Genomic DNA, 16698 nt, shown 5'->3' on the forward strand with positions numbered 1-16698 from the left:
TACAGAACGAATTGCTTTTTCGTGGCAAAAAACACACCACTTATCGAAAGTGGGTCAATTAAATGTGCAATTAATTCCAGCTCAAACATTAAGTGTTGATTCAGTTGAGGATATAAGCCTTTAACGAGTGGTCGTGTAGCCTATTGTAAGAATTCAAGCAAACGGAAAGCATTCCTCTTCATTCTTTATTTGTGTGAGGTTTTGTAGGTTTTTGTCTCGGTTCTGATTGTGTGATATTTTATTGTGTGTGTGACTGTGTGTGTGTGTGTGTGTGACTGTGTGTGTGTGTGCGCGTGAAGATGGAAGTCAGTGTGATGTTGCCGGGCTCAGAGGCATATAGGCGGCAGAACATGCGCAGTGGCCATTTGTGCCATATTGGAATGAGGTCGTGAACGAACGAGAACTGCGTCAAGTTAGCGAGACGCTACTACAGCGACGCCGGAAGTATCGCGATTTTATCCTCAACGCCAAAAGAACCACTGTTGCACGGGCGGCGGTTGTCACTTCCGCTCTTACAACCGTTTTATTTTGAAACGTGTAACCGGGGCTCTCGGTTTTCGTTCACGTAAGTTTGTCATTGCTACGAGCGAGCAGGCGGAGAGGAACTGCATCTAAAAACCGACTTGGAAAAACTACTTAGCGGTAAGGGGCGAATTTTGCGACTAAATATTCACGTACTCTGTGTTGTTAGTTACAAATTCCTAACGGTGTTTTGTATTGGGGTGGCGCATTCGTCTTTTTTCCCGTCTCTCAAAAAGATGAGTCGGGTTCGGTCGAGTGTAAGCGCCCTTATTGCACGTCAGCCTGCTCTTATTGCTCAAGCTGTGACGTTCAGTAACTTGACTCGGACACAGGCGATTTTACCATGTGTCCAATGAGTCCCACACGGTCAATATACATTTAGGACCGCGTGTTTGTTTATTAGAGAACAATTTAATAATTCTCTCAATCGGTAGCCTGTGTTCTCCCCAATGTGAAAGTTAGACCGTTGGTGCTGTCGTTAGTCCCTCTTTGCAAAGCTATTGCTTGAATGGCCCATCTCTGTTTCTGAATGCTGCGGTTAGTCTCTAGTGCAATATTAAGCTAGTTTCAATTCAAGGATTGTGTGGAAATGTCCAGTGATTCGCCCTTGAATAACTCCGTGTATTTAGCTATAATCTTGAAGCCTTACATAATGACGGTTGTACGATCTCCGCCGATTTGTGTGTTCAATGGAACGTTAGCTCTCTCACCGAACGGCTAAATAAACTCATGCGTTTAGAAATGCCATTTCTTTCGTTCTGGTTTTAACAGCTGACGGGGGTTGTCATAAATTCCACGTTGACTTAAGGCAACCTATTTTTCTTCTGGCGCTTAACTTCCCTATTGTGCAACTTGAGTGATCCGCTGGCATCGCTGCTCCGGTTGACGTGCCGCTATGCAACGAGCCGCGGGATTGTAACGGAATCAAACGGCTTTGTTATTTATACGTGCTGCGTTGAGCAAATGTGTCTTCTTCATTCCAGCGTCCTATTTGGTCTGAAGTTGTAGCAGGTCGGCCAGTTGGCAGAATTCGAGGTCAGTTCGACATAGCTCGTGGATTACCATCCACTGAGCAGGCCAGCTCATGTTGGTCAGTCTTCAGAGCAACTCTTTGTTGGCAACCATAACGTTCATATTAACGACGTTTTGGGGTTATTTAAAGTTATTTAAAAAGCATTGGCAGATGTCAACTCATCATAGAAACCTGATTGGAACCTACACTGGGCTGCACAGTGCACAATCATTTGTGTATCGCACCTATTATCAGGAGTGGCATGGTGTGTAAACCTACCTCAACTTTATTTACAAGCCTTTCTTAATGGGTTATTTTACCTACATTACAAAAAAGACCCATTTGTTTTACTTAGCTGTAGTGCTATTGAGCCATCATCAGCCAGATGGTTTGGTTTGGTGCCATGTCTTCAGTCTGAGATTTCTTCTACCCTCCCAATCCAAAAGAGGTGAGTTGAAGTTGTATATGTGGTGTTCTCAGTATTGACTGCTAAACAAGTTATTTCACAGACTTCATTGTAAACCGTTTTTATTGGAACTACCGTCTACAAAAGAAATGGGTCCTGTGAAAACTGCTCAGTGTTAATTATTTAGTGTAAGGGTTTGGTGGACAGAGATTCTGGAAAGAGGTGTTGTTGTTGAATTTTAACACCACAGACAAAATTCCAATCCCTTCCATTTCATTAGGGCAGAAATTTCAGAGACTGATATGTCCAAACTTGGCACAATAAACCAAAAACTAACTGCATGGCTCAGTAGCACTACAGGTAAGGGGAAAAGTGAAAACAATGAAGTTCTCTTTTGAAAATAGGGTTTGTTTATGTTATTGACTATGGAGACCAACAGGAAGGCATACTAATTTTTTGCTATATTGCTGCTTATAATCGAAGTCATACTGGTGATCAGCAGATGCCGTTGAATAGTGTTTGGGGAAATTTTTCAGCAGCTAATTTCCATTTATCGAACACATTTTGTCAAATTGCATTTACAGCCCAGGTTGAGGAAGACTTGTTTAGAATGTTTTGTCGCATGCTAAGTATGATTCAGTAATGCTTGTAAAGAGCACTTACTGAAGTGTGTGTGTGGTGTGTGTGTGTGTGTGTGTGTGTGTGTGTGTGTGTGTGTGTGTGTGTGTGTGTGTGTGTGTGTGTGTGTGTGTGTGGTGTGTGTGTGTGTGTGTGTGTGTGTGTGTGTGTGTGTGTGTGGTGTGTGTGTGTGTGTGTGTGTGTGTGTGTGTGTGGGTGTGTGTGTGTGTGTGTGTGTGTGTGTGTGTGTGTGTGGTGTGTGTGTGTGCGTGCGTGCGTGTGTGTGTGCGCACAGAGCCTCGTTTGGTGCAGAAAGATTGAGGCAGACTGCTGCTAGCTGTTGTCCACACAGACCACTTGCTGTATGAAGCAGGGAAGTTGCTTTTCTTCCTGTTTGCACATACAAGCCAAGGTTGTGCTGTTCTGTAAAGTTAAGTGCTGCAGAAACCTCCAGCTAAGGCAGCCAATAACAGCAAGTTTATATTAAAAGTTTGTCTTTGAAAATTTCAAACGATAGTTGTCAGAAGGCTGTAAGCAATATACCTCTGAAATTGTGTATACAGATGCAATGTGTTTCTTTTGAGAATGACTGATTCAGTTCCATGTTGTTTTAAACTGCTTAGAAAAATCTTTCACCTTTTGTAATAAAAGGCATGAAATTAATTGTAGAAGAAGGTCCCAGGAGTTTGTAGTTACACTAAGACATACTTTATTATAACATACACACACACACACACACACACACACACACACACACACACACACACACACACACACACACACACACACACACACACTGACACACTGACACACAGGCCCGGTTTAAATTTCCATCATAAACTCCTATATGATCTAACATGTAAGCTTGGCATCATCAGGTGTTGGACTACAGATTCCTCTTTTTAGGCATGTATTTCTTCTCCTGTCTCCACGGCTCTTTTTTCCACTCTTATGTCAGGAGTGTGACCCCAGAGACAATAAGGCCCTCTGGTGTGTATGTCAGAGAGAGGGGGAGAAAGACAGAGGGAGTCTGGGGCAGGGTCGCGGGTGAAAGGTGGCGCTGATCCTGGTGGAGCACGGGGGTCGCAGTGGCAGTCCTGTCGTCAGGAGGGGGTGGTTTTTGATTGCAGCCCTGGTTTTAATAGAGACGTCAGACATGACAAAGACAGGCCTGACAGGCCGGCTGAATGGAGCCGCTGTGACAGAGCAGCTATCCTCAGCATCCCATACACCGCTCTCTCCACTGTCGTCACGCCCAGTGCTCTCTTCTTTCTCATTCATGCCATCTCTCTTGTTGTATTGACTTATTTCATCTGCTTTTCACAATGTTGTGTGTCAGTTTGATGAGTCAAAGCTTGATGTGTCCGCATTCATGTCAAGACACCGTTTGAAAACTTCACATCGGGGCAGGAAAGGTATACAATTGCTGTTTTAAAAAAGATTAGCCCAAATGAGTTTCACAAGTAGAAGTGGAGCTGGATAAGATTAGCATAGTTTATTTTGGTTCCATTCAGAATCTGCTGCGTTACTTAGATGGTAGCCTTCGACTCCCTAAAGAATGACAAATGTGCAGCATGTAACCTTGTGATTTTATTCACAACTTCTCCAAATTAATTTAATTTTGGCCTTGAAACAAGGTTTGTAAATCACGGCTGTGTGTTTTTTCTTGACTTGATTTATTGTTGCAGGTCGCTCTGCCTGCTAGTTAGTAGCTGTTTGAATGTTGACTGATAAATGTTTTATCTGTAGTTGGTTGACACATTGTGTTGATTAATGTCATGTGTTTTAGGCAGTGTGTTGTAAATATGGTAGCCACCTAGAGTAAATATTGATCTCTGTTTTGAGCTCTTTTGTGTAACTTTTTGCTGAAACAGTTTGGCTTGTGAACTGCTGAGCGGGCTGTTGCAATCCAGAGGTATCACCGGTCTCATTAATTTTATAGTTGTTGAAAACAGAAGTGAGTTCACAGATTATTTAGTTGAGATCTGCAGATAGAGATTTGATTATATTGGCATTCACAGCATAGTGTGCTGCAGATGACTGTGATTGCTCTAATTCTATGTTGTATGTATGCTTTTTTCTGTCTCCAGAGCTTTGGACCAGTGCTCATTCATTTTCTCTTGCTGGATAATTATCCTTCTCCTCTTTTCCTTCTCAGTGCTCCTAGTCTCGGCTTTGAGAGGGCACCAGCATGAGTCAGGAGTCTGGTAAGAACTACACTGTTAACAGCTGTGTGAAATGAGTAAGATATGTTTTAAAAAGCTGGTTGGAAAAGAGAAATGTGTTGTGTGTGTGTGTTCCAGACAGAGACTCTGCTCAGGATGCATCTGAATTTAACTGGGATGAATACCTGGAGGAGAATGGAGCCGTGTCTGTGCCCCATCAGGCCTTCAAACATGTGGGTGCTGACAACCTTCACAGCTCACACATCACAGGATAAGCTTGTGCCAGTTATTAATCAATTACTAAACATCTGTGTAAAGTTCTCAAGGAACCACAAGTTAGTTTTAAACTATTTATTAAATCTGAAAGCATGACTCAAATGTATGGAATGTGTCTAGCTAGTATAGTCCCTAGAAACAGCTGTAGAAGCATCCAATCATAAAGCAATCAACAGCAGGAACACAGAAGTCACTGTAGCATCACCAGTAGTAACAGAACTTCTATAAATAGCAGTTTTAACACATAATACATAGCTGTATAAAGGCAGGTAGGTGCAATTGAAATAAAAGCCATTGGCAGCATAGAATAAAAGTCACCTTTTCTTTTCTTTGTGCACATTTTTAGGTTGTTTTTTGTGTAAACAGCTGCCGAACACAAATTGGGGTTTAAATGCAAGGGGGCCAATCAAGATAATGATTGGATGTAACTCCGATATTCTATCCTTGTCTCAGGTGGACCAGGGCCTGCAGACAGGACTGACTCCAGGCATGAAGCTGGAGGTGTGTGTGCGCTCAGAGGCCGGCAGTCCATACTGGGTGGCCAACATCATCACAACATGTGGCCAGCTGCTGTTGCTACGCTACGAGGGATACCAGGATGACCGGCGTGCCGACTTCTGGTGCGACCTAATGACGGCAGACCTCCACCCGCTGGGCTGGAGCCACCAGCATGGGAAGACAATGAGGGCACCCGAGGGTGAGGCATGGCTGGTGTTATGTTTGTTGTTGTTCTGGGAGGTGTAGTAAAAGCAGTAATCTACCTATGGCCACTCAAAAGGTTGCATGGTGTCTGTCTTTCCTGTAGAGCTGAGTGATCATATAAAACATGACTGATGTGCAGAAGATTAACACACATCAAGCGTGAAAAGTTAGTCTGGTGTCAAATAATAATTTATTTTGTATAAATAGTTCTCTCACAGGTAGTTTGGATGATAAATTGGAAATGCTTTTTTACATATATAAGTTTTTAGATATTTAGTGTAACTTTAGTGCGTCCACTTTATGATTTCTTTTCTTGTTTTATGCGAGGGCTTTAGGGAAAGGTGAGCAAAGGAGAGAGCAAACAGTTTTTTTGTACTGTGTACATGTCAAAATGCTTTTTTAATAGTGGAACTAAGTAATTACACTTTTGTTCAGCAAAGCAAGGAGTAGGGAGTAAAGGTGGTGCTGAAGCCATTTCAACAGTTTTTCTTATGATGAGAGTTGTTCACAGTATGATGCAAAAGTTGTATTAGATGTCATATTCTGTTTCTTTGAATTAATTCTTGTGTGTATTCTTAATTTATGGCTAATGCTGGGATTCAGGGTGACTTAAGAGAGACCAGGAAGAGGAGTGTATGTGCTATCCTGAGTCCACTTGCTTGTTTGGTTTATAAAATAAATCGACTGTACATGTATGATCCACCTCAGGTGTGCGTGAGAAGCACCAGGACTGGGAGGCTCTGTTGGAAAAGGCTCTGGCTGAGGAGTGCAGCGCGCCTGCCAACCTGTTGGAATTGGTAAGGCAGGGGAAAGGAGCAGCTGTCCTTCTTAAAAACTCCATTGTTAGCTTTTGTGTTACTCTCAAGTCTCTGTCTGTGCCAAGAACAATCACCTCTAACTACTGACTTGATTAATCTGACAACTTTAGAAACACATGAGAATATAATAAATGCATACATACGTAATATATTATAAATTCAGACTTTCAAGTAGCAAGGCAAGTCCACTAAATACAACTGACAGAAAATCTGCAGTCTTGACACACACACACACACACACACACACACACACACACACACACACACACACACACACACACACCACACACACACACACACTTTGAAATGGCTAGAACGTCATACTCAAAATGTCCATTGGAATAAATGTGAAGTTTAACTATATGATTTTGTTGCTATTATGAAGTCTTGCATGCGTTCCCTGAGCAAAGTTTCAAGTCTACAAAGAACAGGGCTGTGAGCTTTTGTTTACAGTACCAAGGTTGTGCTGCTGAAAGCAAAATGGCTGTATGAACAGCCTGTGAAATTCTTTAATGCCATTAGTTAGCTTTCAGTGACTGTGTCTCAGTTTTTCCACTTAGTCATGCAGGGCATTCTCTCCCAATACAAATTCCTCGCCTTGCCTAGGCGTGTGTTCATTTGTGTTTGTGTAAGTGTGTGTGCTATCAGCTTCTCGTTTACCACCCCACAGCCCCAGCGTGGTAGAGACCCAGTGGAGCTCCTGTGTGCAGGCTGCTACGTGGAGCTCCAGGACAGTGTTGACCCAGGGCTTGCCTGGGCTGCTGAGGTGGAGGAGAACGTCGGAGGAAGGCTAAAGCTGCGCCTGGTAGGCACCGAGGGCCTCCCAGACACGCCCGCAACCCTTTGGCTTTTTTACCTCCACCCACGCCTCCACCCACCCGGCTGGGCCAAAGAGCACGGCTGCACCCTCAGGCCCCCATTAGGTCAGTGGCACTGACACAGGTCCGATTTTATATTTAAAAACAAAAGGGACAAAGCTATGTCTAGATAGCATGAATAATAGTTTGTCATTGAAGGACACAAGAAGAATGGTAATTATGGACTGGATTCATGTGCAATTATAAAGTACAATCCTATGACTACCTATTACATTTATAAATGAAATCAATATAAAGAATCAATACATCAGATCTAATGTTTTATTACTAATTATTTTGTGAGTTATAATTATATTTTCAAAATACTTTGAGTGCATAGTGCTGAAGTACAAAGCAACAATATTCAAAATGTGATGGTATCAGACAGTAGATCTTGAAATTGATTTTCCATGCAGGGTGAGATATCTCATTGTTCACGACCATGATCTACTAATGCTCTTCAAGTAAATAAAGTTTATTATGTAAGAGCCCAGAAGGCCATAAATCTTTCCTGACACAGCTGATCTACCATTTGGTACCACTAGCCTACAGCTAAAGCCTGATTGATGCGCAATGCCAGGCTTTTATTGGTAAAATTGTGTTCTTGTGTTAAAAGTAATCATAGCCGTTTGTATGACTGGTATTTAATGTTTCATAAAAGAATAGGGGTGATATAATGCTTTCTTTAACCAAAGTTCATCCTCATCTTGTTTATAAGGCCTTCTGAAACCTACTGTACATGATGAAAATGTAATGTCTTTTGTGGATGCAAAAATGTGGAGGACAACACTGTTTTTCGTTTGCTTGTTTATTTAATTGAGGCGACATAATTGGAGGTCCAGTACGAAGAAAAAGTAACTCACATAGGTTCAGTTATAAACTTTCTAAGAAAGGGCATAGTGTATAATTCAATCAGATGTATGTACTACCTTTTCATTAAGTATTTCTTGATGATCAAATTATATCCCAGTCATCATGAGGTCAGGTTAAGTTCTTCAGCAGCAGATCTGTGTATTTGTTTGTTTCAGACCTGTTCGCCCTGCGGACAGAGGAAGAGTGGGAGGAGGTGAGACAGAGGATCAGTGACCTGCCCCAGGATGAAGCTCTGACTGCAGAATTTAGTAAGGTACTGCCAACCATGCTCTTATTTGGTCTTACTGGCCCAGACATGTCACTGCTTACTGCTGATCTTCCACTTAAGATTTTAAAATTATGCATTAATTAAAATAATAGTTGGGAAGTTCTCTATACTTAAACTTAGACAAACTAACTAAGAGCTGAGCTTTTGAAAGTGAATCTGCATGCGTATTGTTTGTCTCAGGATCAGCCTGCCATTGCTGCTCATTGTTTCAAGGAAGGAATGAAATTGGAGGCTGTTGACCCTGGTGCTCCTATTTCCATCAGGCCTGCCACCGTCACCAAGGTAACAGACTTACTTATCAAATCTGTCTCTCCTATTCTGCAATGTTTTTCTTGTTTGTTGTTTTATTGGCCTTAGTTGAACTAGTTTATGCTTTCTATTTTCATTACCACACTGTCTACACGGACTAAAATGCAAATGATCACCCCAGAGTCTTAAAAAGAGCACAAACATGGCTGAAGCTATATCCTTTTGAACTATTTAATCAAACAATCCAGTAGCTCTCCATAGCTTGATACAGTCTTTTGTGTGACTCAGTGAAACAAGCAGTAAAAACTTTATAGCTGTCAACTGTTTGGAAGTGTCCTAAAATTACCTCTTCTTCTTTTCAGGTGTTCAACGAGCAGTACTTCCTCGTGAAGATGGACGACCTTTGTGGTATTGAGGAGGGTGCTGGAAGATCCTTTCTGTGTCACAGAGACAGTCCAGGAATTTTTCCTACTCAGTGGAGCCTCAAAAATGGACTCTCTCTCAGCCCCCCACCAGGTCTGAGCTGTCAAATGTTGTTCTTTTGTTGGTTATTGGTAATATCAGACAATTAGGAATGGCAGTGATTAGATCACTCGTGCTTTCTTTCCTTCTCTCTCAATTTCTTTATTTGTTTCCTTTATCTGCCTTTACTTCTTTCTTATGGTCTATTTTTTCTCCGTGCTTACTTTATTTTACCATGTACAGGATACCAGGGTCCAGACTTTGACTGGGCGGATTACCTGAAACAGTGCGAGGCTGAGGCAGCTCCTCAACACTGCTTCCCAACTGTAAGTCAACCTCCATTTTTACCCCTTTTTTACACCAAGATCACACTGGTGAGGCTTCAGTGTACAAACCCACTGGGTTTGTACCTTTGGTTGTTCAGTGAAAGAGTCTGAGATGCGCAATATGAGGTCAATATGAGGTAATAAGGGGCAAGGTTACCTCCCCTTTCTCTGCTTTGCCTACCCAGAGAATTTGGCCCACCCATGAGAGAGAGACATCATGGCTTTCAAACAAGCAAAGTAGCAGTTGGTCAAGGCCACACCCCGAGCTTCCACCTTGCCCCCCCTCTCCAAAAGCTACAGACCCAGAAATGGCACATACTAAGGATAGCTCATTGTGGGACTGGCTTTAGTGGCTGTAATTCTGCACCAAGGCTGAATTTTGGTAAAAAGACTTCAGATATGGTATTAGGGGACCACTAAGGTCTATATAAAAGCATCCAAAGAGCACCATGGCATGGGACCTTTTACAGTATAAATCACCACTAGCAAGCTGTCAGAGCTAAATCCTCCTTCTTATTACTTGGGTTGTACCATTCAAGCAGCAATTCAGGCTTTTGAAGAGCTCTCTTTTAGCTTGAAACAATATAAGTTCTTTAGTTCTGTTTGTATGTAAAAAAAAAACAACTGCCAGGATTCTTCTGAAAGCCTTGTACTATTGGCAGCCTGTAAAGTGTGATACCTACTATATCTCATGCCCATTTGTTGTGTACACTGCTTGTCATATGGATGGGTTTGATGAAGAAAGAGTCTCTTAGGGAACATAGGTTGAACTATGTTCAAATCAGTGCTAATACTTAAGAACTTTTTACTTAGAAGTAAAAATGTTGTTTGTTCTTTATGCAACCTTGTAACTATTGTACTTTGGAGGAAATAGATATATATTTTACTTTCCCATGCAGTCTGAATATAACAGAATGTATTAGATTTTACCCATTTGACAGACAGCATAAGAGCATTCATAACTCTCTCACACACTTATTTTTTTCTTTTCCCTCTCTGTTTACCTGCCAGGAGCAGTGTGACCACAGCTTCAAAGAGGCCATGAAACTGGAGGCTGTCAACCTGCTGTCACCTGAGAACATTCACGTGGCAACTGTCACCAGGGTCAAAGGGCAATACATCTGGCTCAGCCTGGAAGGTGAGACTGGCTACTCAAAAAACGTGTGTGGATAAAAGTAGACCATTAACATGTTTAATTTCCGTGCAGTCCCACAGCACAGCTACATATCATGTAGAGCATGAACATATGTGGATCTAATCTGACTTCCTGGCTCCCTAGTTGAGTAGCTACCTATGGAGAACACAGTAATGAAAGAGACATAGATTCTAGTATTTTACACCCATTCGTACACTAGATCACTGCATCTGAGATTATACAGTCTGCTAAAGAAGTGTTCTGCACTTCAGACACAACATCTCAATATCATGTATGTCGTTACGCTGCGAATATAACTTTGTTTGTTATAAAATTAGTGTGTGTTGTCTTTTTTGCACCATGAAAAGATGGTAATATGTGTGTGAATATTCTTGCATTCATGCAAACAAGTAGATGGAGAACCTAAAAGTAAGTTTCACTATTGTGTAACATTTGTTTCATTATAAATGTTTGAATTATAGCTCAAATCAAGTTAAATTTCTTTTGAAAACACAACATAATATCGAGGTGTAAGTATGAGTAAAGTTAGTCATTTTCAGTTGCTCTAGCTGAATTTGGCATCCACGCCAGGGTAAGATATAGTCTGTGATATTTTTTTGCTGCTTACTGTCAGTGGTTGTCTGACAGCTGTGTGTGTGTGTGTGTGTGTGTGTGTGTGTATGTTTGTACAGGACTGAAGCAGCCCATGCCAGAGCTGATAGTTCATGTGGACTCCCTCGACATCTTCCCTGTGAGCTGGTGTGAGACAAACGGCTATCCACTCGTCTACCCCATCAAACCCTCAGGTACACAACATCATAGTAATCATCAAAGTGGACTCATGGTCTTCACACATCTGCCGTAACGAGACTGTTACTAATGCTGTTACATACACAATGCTATCAGTTTTTACCCTGACCTCCAAATAAGTGGTGTAATGTTATAGTGTGACTCAGAACACATTAGTCTGTCCTTGTTTTTCAGTTGAAAAGGAGAGGAAGATTGCTGTGGTGCAGCCTGAAAAACCGTGAGTAAAAGAGCAAGGGTGGTGCTGACTAGTTTATTGGTTTGATGGATCTTTGTAAATAATAGGGTGTCTAGGTCTAGACCACATCCTATCTGTAAAGTGTCCTGAGATAACGCCTGTAAAGCATTAACACTAAATAAATTTGAGTTAAATTGAATGGATCGAGTCCCATTGCCTTTCAACTTCTGACTCAAAATCATCACTGTACAGCCGAATTCCACCTAAGTCATCATCACCTGACACTGTAAAGCAGCAGATGGCCAACCAGTCAGAGACAGGTGAGTGGTATGTCTCAGGTCCCATTGAAGGATTCCAAACTTTGACACAGTACATCCCATCTACTGATGTTTCATCATTTGTATATCATGTTGTGTCCACCTGCAGGGCAGGGGAATGGGAAATACTGCTGTCCCAAGATCTACTTCAACCACCGCTGTTTCTCTGGGCCTTACCTTAACAAGGGACGCATTGCAGAGCTTCCTCAGTTCATTGGCCCTGGAAACTGTGTCCTCGTGCTCAAAGAGGTGAGAGGGGATAGTCCAGCTGTTTACTGTAATAATAACATAAAAAACGGGTATCATCCTTAATCCTTGTATAATATTTAGAGGTTGATTGTGATTTATTCAGTTTTCTTATAGCTACGCCTCCCCCCCTTCTAACCCGTCTTTTAGCATTCTACCATGTGATATTGCGAGAAGCACAGATGGATTGTTTTTAGTTGCATAGAAAGTCATGGGAATGGTTATTAAAGTCTCAAAATGAATAATGTAACGGTTTGATTCTGAAATGGTAATCACAGCACCAATTAAATAGTAAAATACATAACCCTCCTAGCTGCAGATAACCTGTAAGGGTTTAGCAACTGTTGTTTCTTTTCTTATTCTTTTGTCTTGAATCCAGGTATTGACTTTGCTGATAAACTCAGCATACAAGCCCAGTCGTGTGCTGAGAGAGCTGCAGCTGGACCAGGAGAGCCGCTGGCAAGGCCATGGAGAGACGCTCAAAGCCAAGTGAGGGGATGCACCATTTAATCCTCAGCTCAAAATACTCTGCTCTGTAGGAAACCTTCAGGAATAGTACTGTATTTTAGGACACATGCTGGATTAAACACATACTTAAACGCACAAATGGAAATACAAATACTTCATTGAAGCAATGATTTAGCCAACAGCATCTGAGTTACTTTTAAGAGACCTTGCAGGTGGTAGCAACCTTTTTAGATCAAACATGAACATAATAGGAGCTTTAGTGCAAAGACTCTATTCTTTTATATACTGTGTAAAAATGTGAAAGACATATCACTATTTATTAAGCTTGCTTTTCTTTCAATATCAGGTACAAGGGAAAGAGTTACCGGGCAACTGTGGAAATAGTCCGCACTGCAGACCGTGTGGCAGACTTCTGCAGGAAAACATGCATCAAGCTAGAGTGCTGCCCGAACCTGTTTGGACCTCGCATGGTTCTGGAGCGCTGCTCGGAGAACTGCTCCGTCCTCACAAAGACCAAATACAGTAGGTGGTTTACAGAACTAGAAGAGACTGCTGATTGTCGAGACTTCAAATCATTAATCAGATGATCTGGGGTGGCTGCTGTCTTATCAAAGCTGACGATTAACATGACCTCTAATTGCTATGATTTGAATTATCTTGTAGAAATCTCTATACTTACTTGTCAGTTGTGACCTTAATTCTAAACCTTATACAATCTTTTTTTTTTTATTGTAACACAAAGCGTATTTATTTCTCCTTGTCCAGAAACCTTTAGTTTTTTTCATTTGTGCTTTTCTAATGAATGTTGATCATGTGAATAAATTCTCCCTTAATAAATACAGAAATTCTGTGAAGCGGAGGGATATTATTTGAAAAAATGATTTAAAAATAGCAATAACTTTCCACAGCTCAAGGTCACAGATTTGTTGATGTGTTTACTTGCTGCTGCAGTGTTGGGGTTGGTATTAGTTACTTATGTTTTCATATCACTCCAGATAGCCCATATCACCCATAGACATGCTTTCACAGACTATATATCAATCTTTTCCATGTAGAGAATACATGTATTAAAAAGTATTAGTTTGATCGATTTTAATTCCATCTACACCAGTGACATATTAAAATATTTCTGACATGTCAAATGCAACATTTTACAATACACCTGTTGTCTTGTCACCAGCATATTACTATGGAAAGAAAAAGAGTAAACGTGTTGGCCGTCCACCTGGGGGCCACTCCAACCTGGAAGGAGGAGTGAAGAGAAGAGGAAGGAGGAGGAAGAGAAGGAAACAGCTGTTTGTACATAAGAAGAGACGCTCCTCAGCCTCAGTAGACAACACCCCTGCTGGATCGCCACAGGTAACACACACACACACTCACACACTCATATTTTCTTCATTAAGCAATATATTAAAGGATGCATACGTTGCATCATTGTTAAACCAACATTGTTAACTTGGATTTTTCCTCACACTAGAGCATGTGCCAATAGACTGTTTGTTGTCCTTGTCTTTGGATCACAGGGAAGTGGAGAGGAAGAAGATCTGGATGAAGATGACTCCCTGAGTGACTCTGGGTCTGAGCTGCAGGACGATCTCCAGGAGGATTCTGAACAATCGATTGGGAAGTCTCAGCCCACCACGCCGTCCCCCTCCCCACCAGCAACACCCAGGCCCACACGCCGGCGCCGGAAACCCCGCTCACCCTCATTCTCTGATGATGAGAACCGCCCTCCTTCACCAAAGGTAATGAAAGTCACAAAGAGTTTTAAAAGGACTAGGTAGCAATAAATACTGAAACAAACTGGACCTGAGCTCTAAACAGCTTAGTGGACATCAACAAAAGTGAAACAGCCAGTGTTTCTGTTATGAAATGTTTGGGTCTGATACCCTTCTCCTCAGCATGAGCTGTGAGCCTTTCCTCCTCCACGCGGAGTTCTTATGGTCTCTGTCTGACTCACCCTATCTGTGTGTTTATAGACGTCAAAGGTTGAGCCTCCTCCAAAGTTGTGTTTGGACACCAGTCCGCTAGAGTGGAGTGTTACTGATGTGGTTCGTTTCATCAAGACCACTGACTGTGCACCTCTTGCACGGATTTTCTTGGATCAGGTAAGAAATACTCAGACTTAATGGCCACTCAGGATGAGAGCTCACTCCACTCTTTTGCAAGAAGTGCACACACAGACACACATGCACTTGTATTGTATCCACGGTCACAAAACATCACTTTACCAACCCTAGGTAGTTAAGCCAAAATTACTTTTAAAAAATGCAACTGATATGAATGTATGTGTTTATAGGAGATTGATGGACAGGCACTGCTGCTGCTGAACCTCCCAACAGTGCAGGAGTGCATGGACCTGAAGCTGGGGCCGGCCATCAAGCTGTGTCACCACATCGAGAGGGTCAAGCTGGCATTTTATCAGCAGTTTGCTACGTAGCTGTCGGGGAATGAACATGGACATGACTACATACTGTTCTGTGTATTCATTTTGTGAAAAACACACTATTCACAATTTTGACTTTTCCAGCACTGGACATCCTTTATAATCCTGCATATACCACACTGTGTTAGATAAAACTGTGGACATGAATCATGTAAATGAAGAAGAGCTATATAAGAACAAACAGGTACTCTTTAGGAAAGACACACACACACTTCTTAACTTATGTGTCTTCAGAATGTGTCAGATTCTTCTTTCATTTCCTCTTTCTTTATGAGGATGATTGAGTGCCAGTGCTACGACTCCATCGGTCTGTTTTCATTCATGATTTCAAGCCTCCCCTGCTGTCTCTTAAAGGAAATACCACTGAATCACAGCTTTTACTTGTCATACTCAGGCCTAGAATATTTGGTATCTGTTCGTCAACATTTGCTATTAAGTGCTGGAGTCAGAAATTGCGTGATCTTGCCTCAAATCTGGTGATTTTACACTTAAGTCTAATTTTGTTGAAAAGATTTTCAAAAATGTAGGTCCAAATAAGGCTAAATGATGTGTGTGTAGATATATTGGCCCACTTACATTGAAGCATTTAAAAAGATTTTTTCCACAAAATCCATTTCACTGCAATAACCTCAAGCTGCAACTTGGAGCCTTTGTTATGCTTTCTAGTTTTTAGAGAGTCTTTTATAAAAAATAACTGTTTGCATTATAGAAAAAGCTACAATTTGCATCGAATGAATACGGTTTGCAAGTTTTTTGAAAGCCAGAGGTAATATTAAGGTAGATATACTGATAGATTCAAAAGAACAGCCATAGTGTGTTATTGCAAGGTAAGGAATTTGATTTTAATGTGACCACCGGACATGTCTAGTGTACGCATACTATTTGCAAATGTTATCCAGCTGAGTTAGGGTACAATCTGCTAAACAACAAATGTGAAGGGGACCTTCATCTCAAGAGATCAAATGGTTTAAGCTTCTACAGTATATAAGAGCAGTTTACATTGTAAGGACGCTAATGAAAGCACAAGCAAAGCCATGTACTGTATGGTGGTATGCAAATATGACATGCATGTTTGTATATAGTGTATATACTATATTCTAGTGCAACAGGGTTATTAAAAAGGAACACAAATATTGAGCAATTAACTTTTTGGCATAAGCAATGTATAAATCCCCAAAATGTACTTGCACAAAATAACCTACATTTTCTCATATGGGGTGTATGTATGAACAGTTGATTATTTGAGCCATTTCATATCATTGAATAGTCATTAACAATTACCTTAATGATGCATGGGCAGTTTTGAAGTGGGAAAATATCCTCAAAATGCTTTTGTAAATCTTTTTTTCTCTTTTTACCAATTATTATAGCGTGATTACTGTAATGTGCTTTCTTTTTGTGTGAGAAAAACCTCCGTAGGTCCTTTAACAATCTGCTTGTAGTTTCAGCTCAAAACAATGGAGCAGCTTTTTATTAATATTTGAAGATTCTAACTGCTATTTAAAGAGAAGACTGCAATTAAAACAATTAACAACGAATTTTACTCG

The 16698-nt window shown here is 41.2% G+C and overlaps 1 protein-coding gene across 4 annotated transcripts; it reads left to right on the forward strand.

Annotated features, from left to right (window-relative positions):
- Positions 1-414: 414 nt before the first annotated feature.
- Positions 415-16689, forward strand: sfmbt1 (Scm like with four mbt domains 1). Of its 4 annotated transcripts, XM_032514843.1 has the most exons (23): positions 544-642; positions 1890-1982; positions 4717-4765; positions 4862-4956; positions 5453-5696; positions 6410-6498; positions 7190-7442; positions 8405-8502; positions 8698-8799; positions 9129-9282; positions 9472-9554; positions 10566-10692; positions 11104-11118; positions 11382-11495; positions 11674-11716; positions 11927-11994; positions 12101-12240; positions 12617-12726; positions 13052-13227; positions 13886-14064; positions 14229-14450; positions 14685-14813; positions 15005-16689. In XM_032514843.1, the coding sequence occupies exons 3-23, from the start codon at positions 4750-4752 to the stop codon at positions 15143-15145; spliced, it is 2598 nt and encodes an 865-aa protein (XP_032370734.1). In that variant the 5' UTR covers positions 544-642; positions 1890-1982; positions 4717-4749; the 3' UTR covers positions 15146-16689. The 4 variants fall into 4 exon arrangements, with proteins under 4 accessions (XP_032370732.1, XP_032370735.1, XP_032370733.1 ...); XM_032514841.1 differs by lacking the exon at positions 1890-1982 and having other exon boundaries at positions 415-642; XM_032514842.1 differs by lacking the exon at positions 1890-1982 and having other exon boundaries at positions 502-642; positions 4649-4765.
- The last annotated feature ends 9 nt before the right edge of the window (positions 16690-16698 follow it).

The sequence above is a fragment of the Etheostoma spectabile genome, chromosome 4 (assembly GCF_008692095.1).
Source record: "Etheostoma spectabile isolate EspeVRDwgs_2016 chromosome 4, UIUC_Espe_1.0, whole genome shotgun sequence".
NCBI lineage: Eukaryota > Metazoa > Chordata > Actinopteri > Perciformes > Percidae > Etheostoma > Etheostoma spectabile.

Excerpts from the sequence above, each read along its gene's own strand:
- sfmbt1 (XM_032514841.1), top strand. Across the intron at positions 9,283-9,471 it reads CTCTCTCAGCCCCCCACCAG|GATACCAGGGTCCAGACTTT; the intron begins GTCTGAGCTGTC and ends TACCATGTACAG. Across the intron at positions 14,065-14,228 it reads CCCCTGCTGGATCGCCACAG|GGAAGTGGAGAGGAAGAAGA; the intron begins GTAACACACACA and ends TTTGGATCACAG.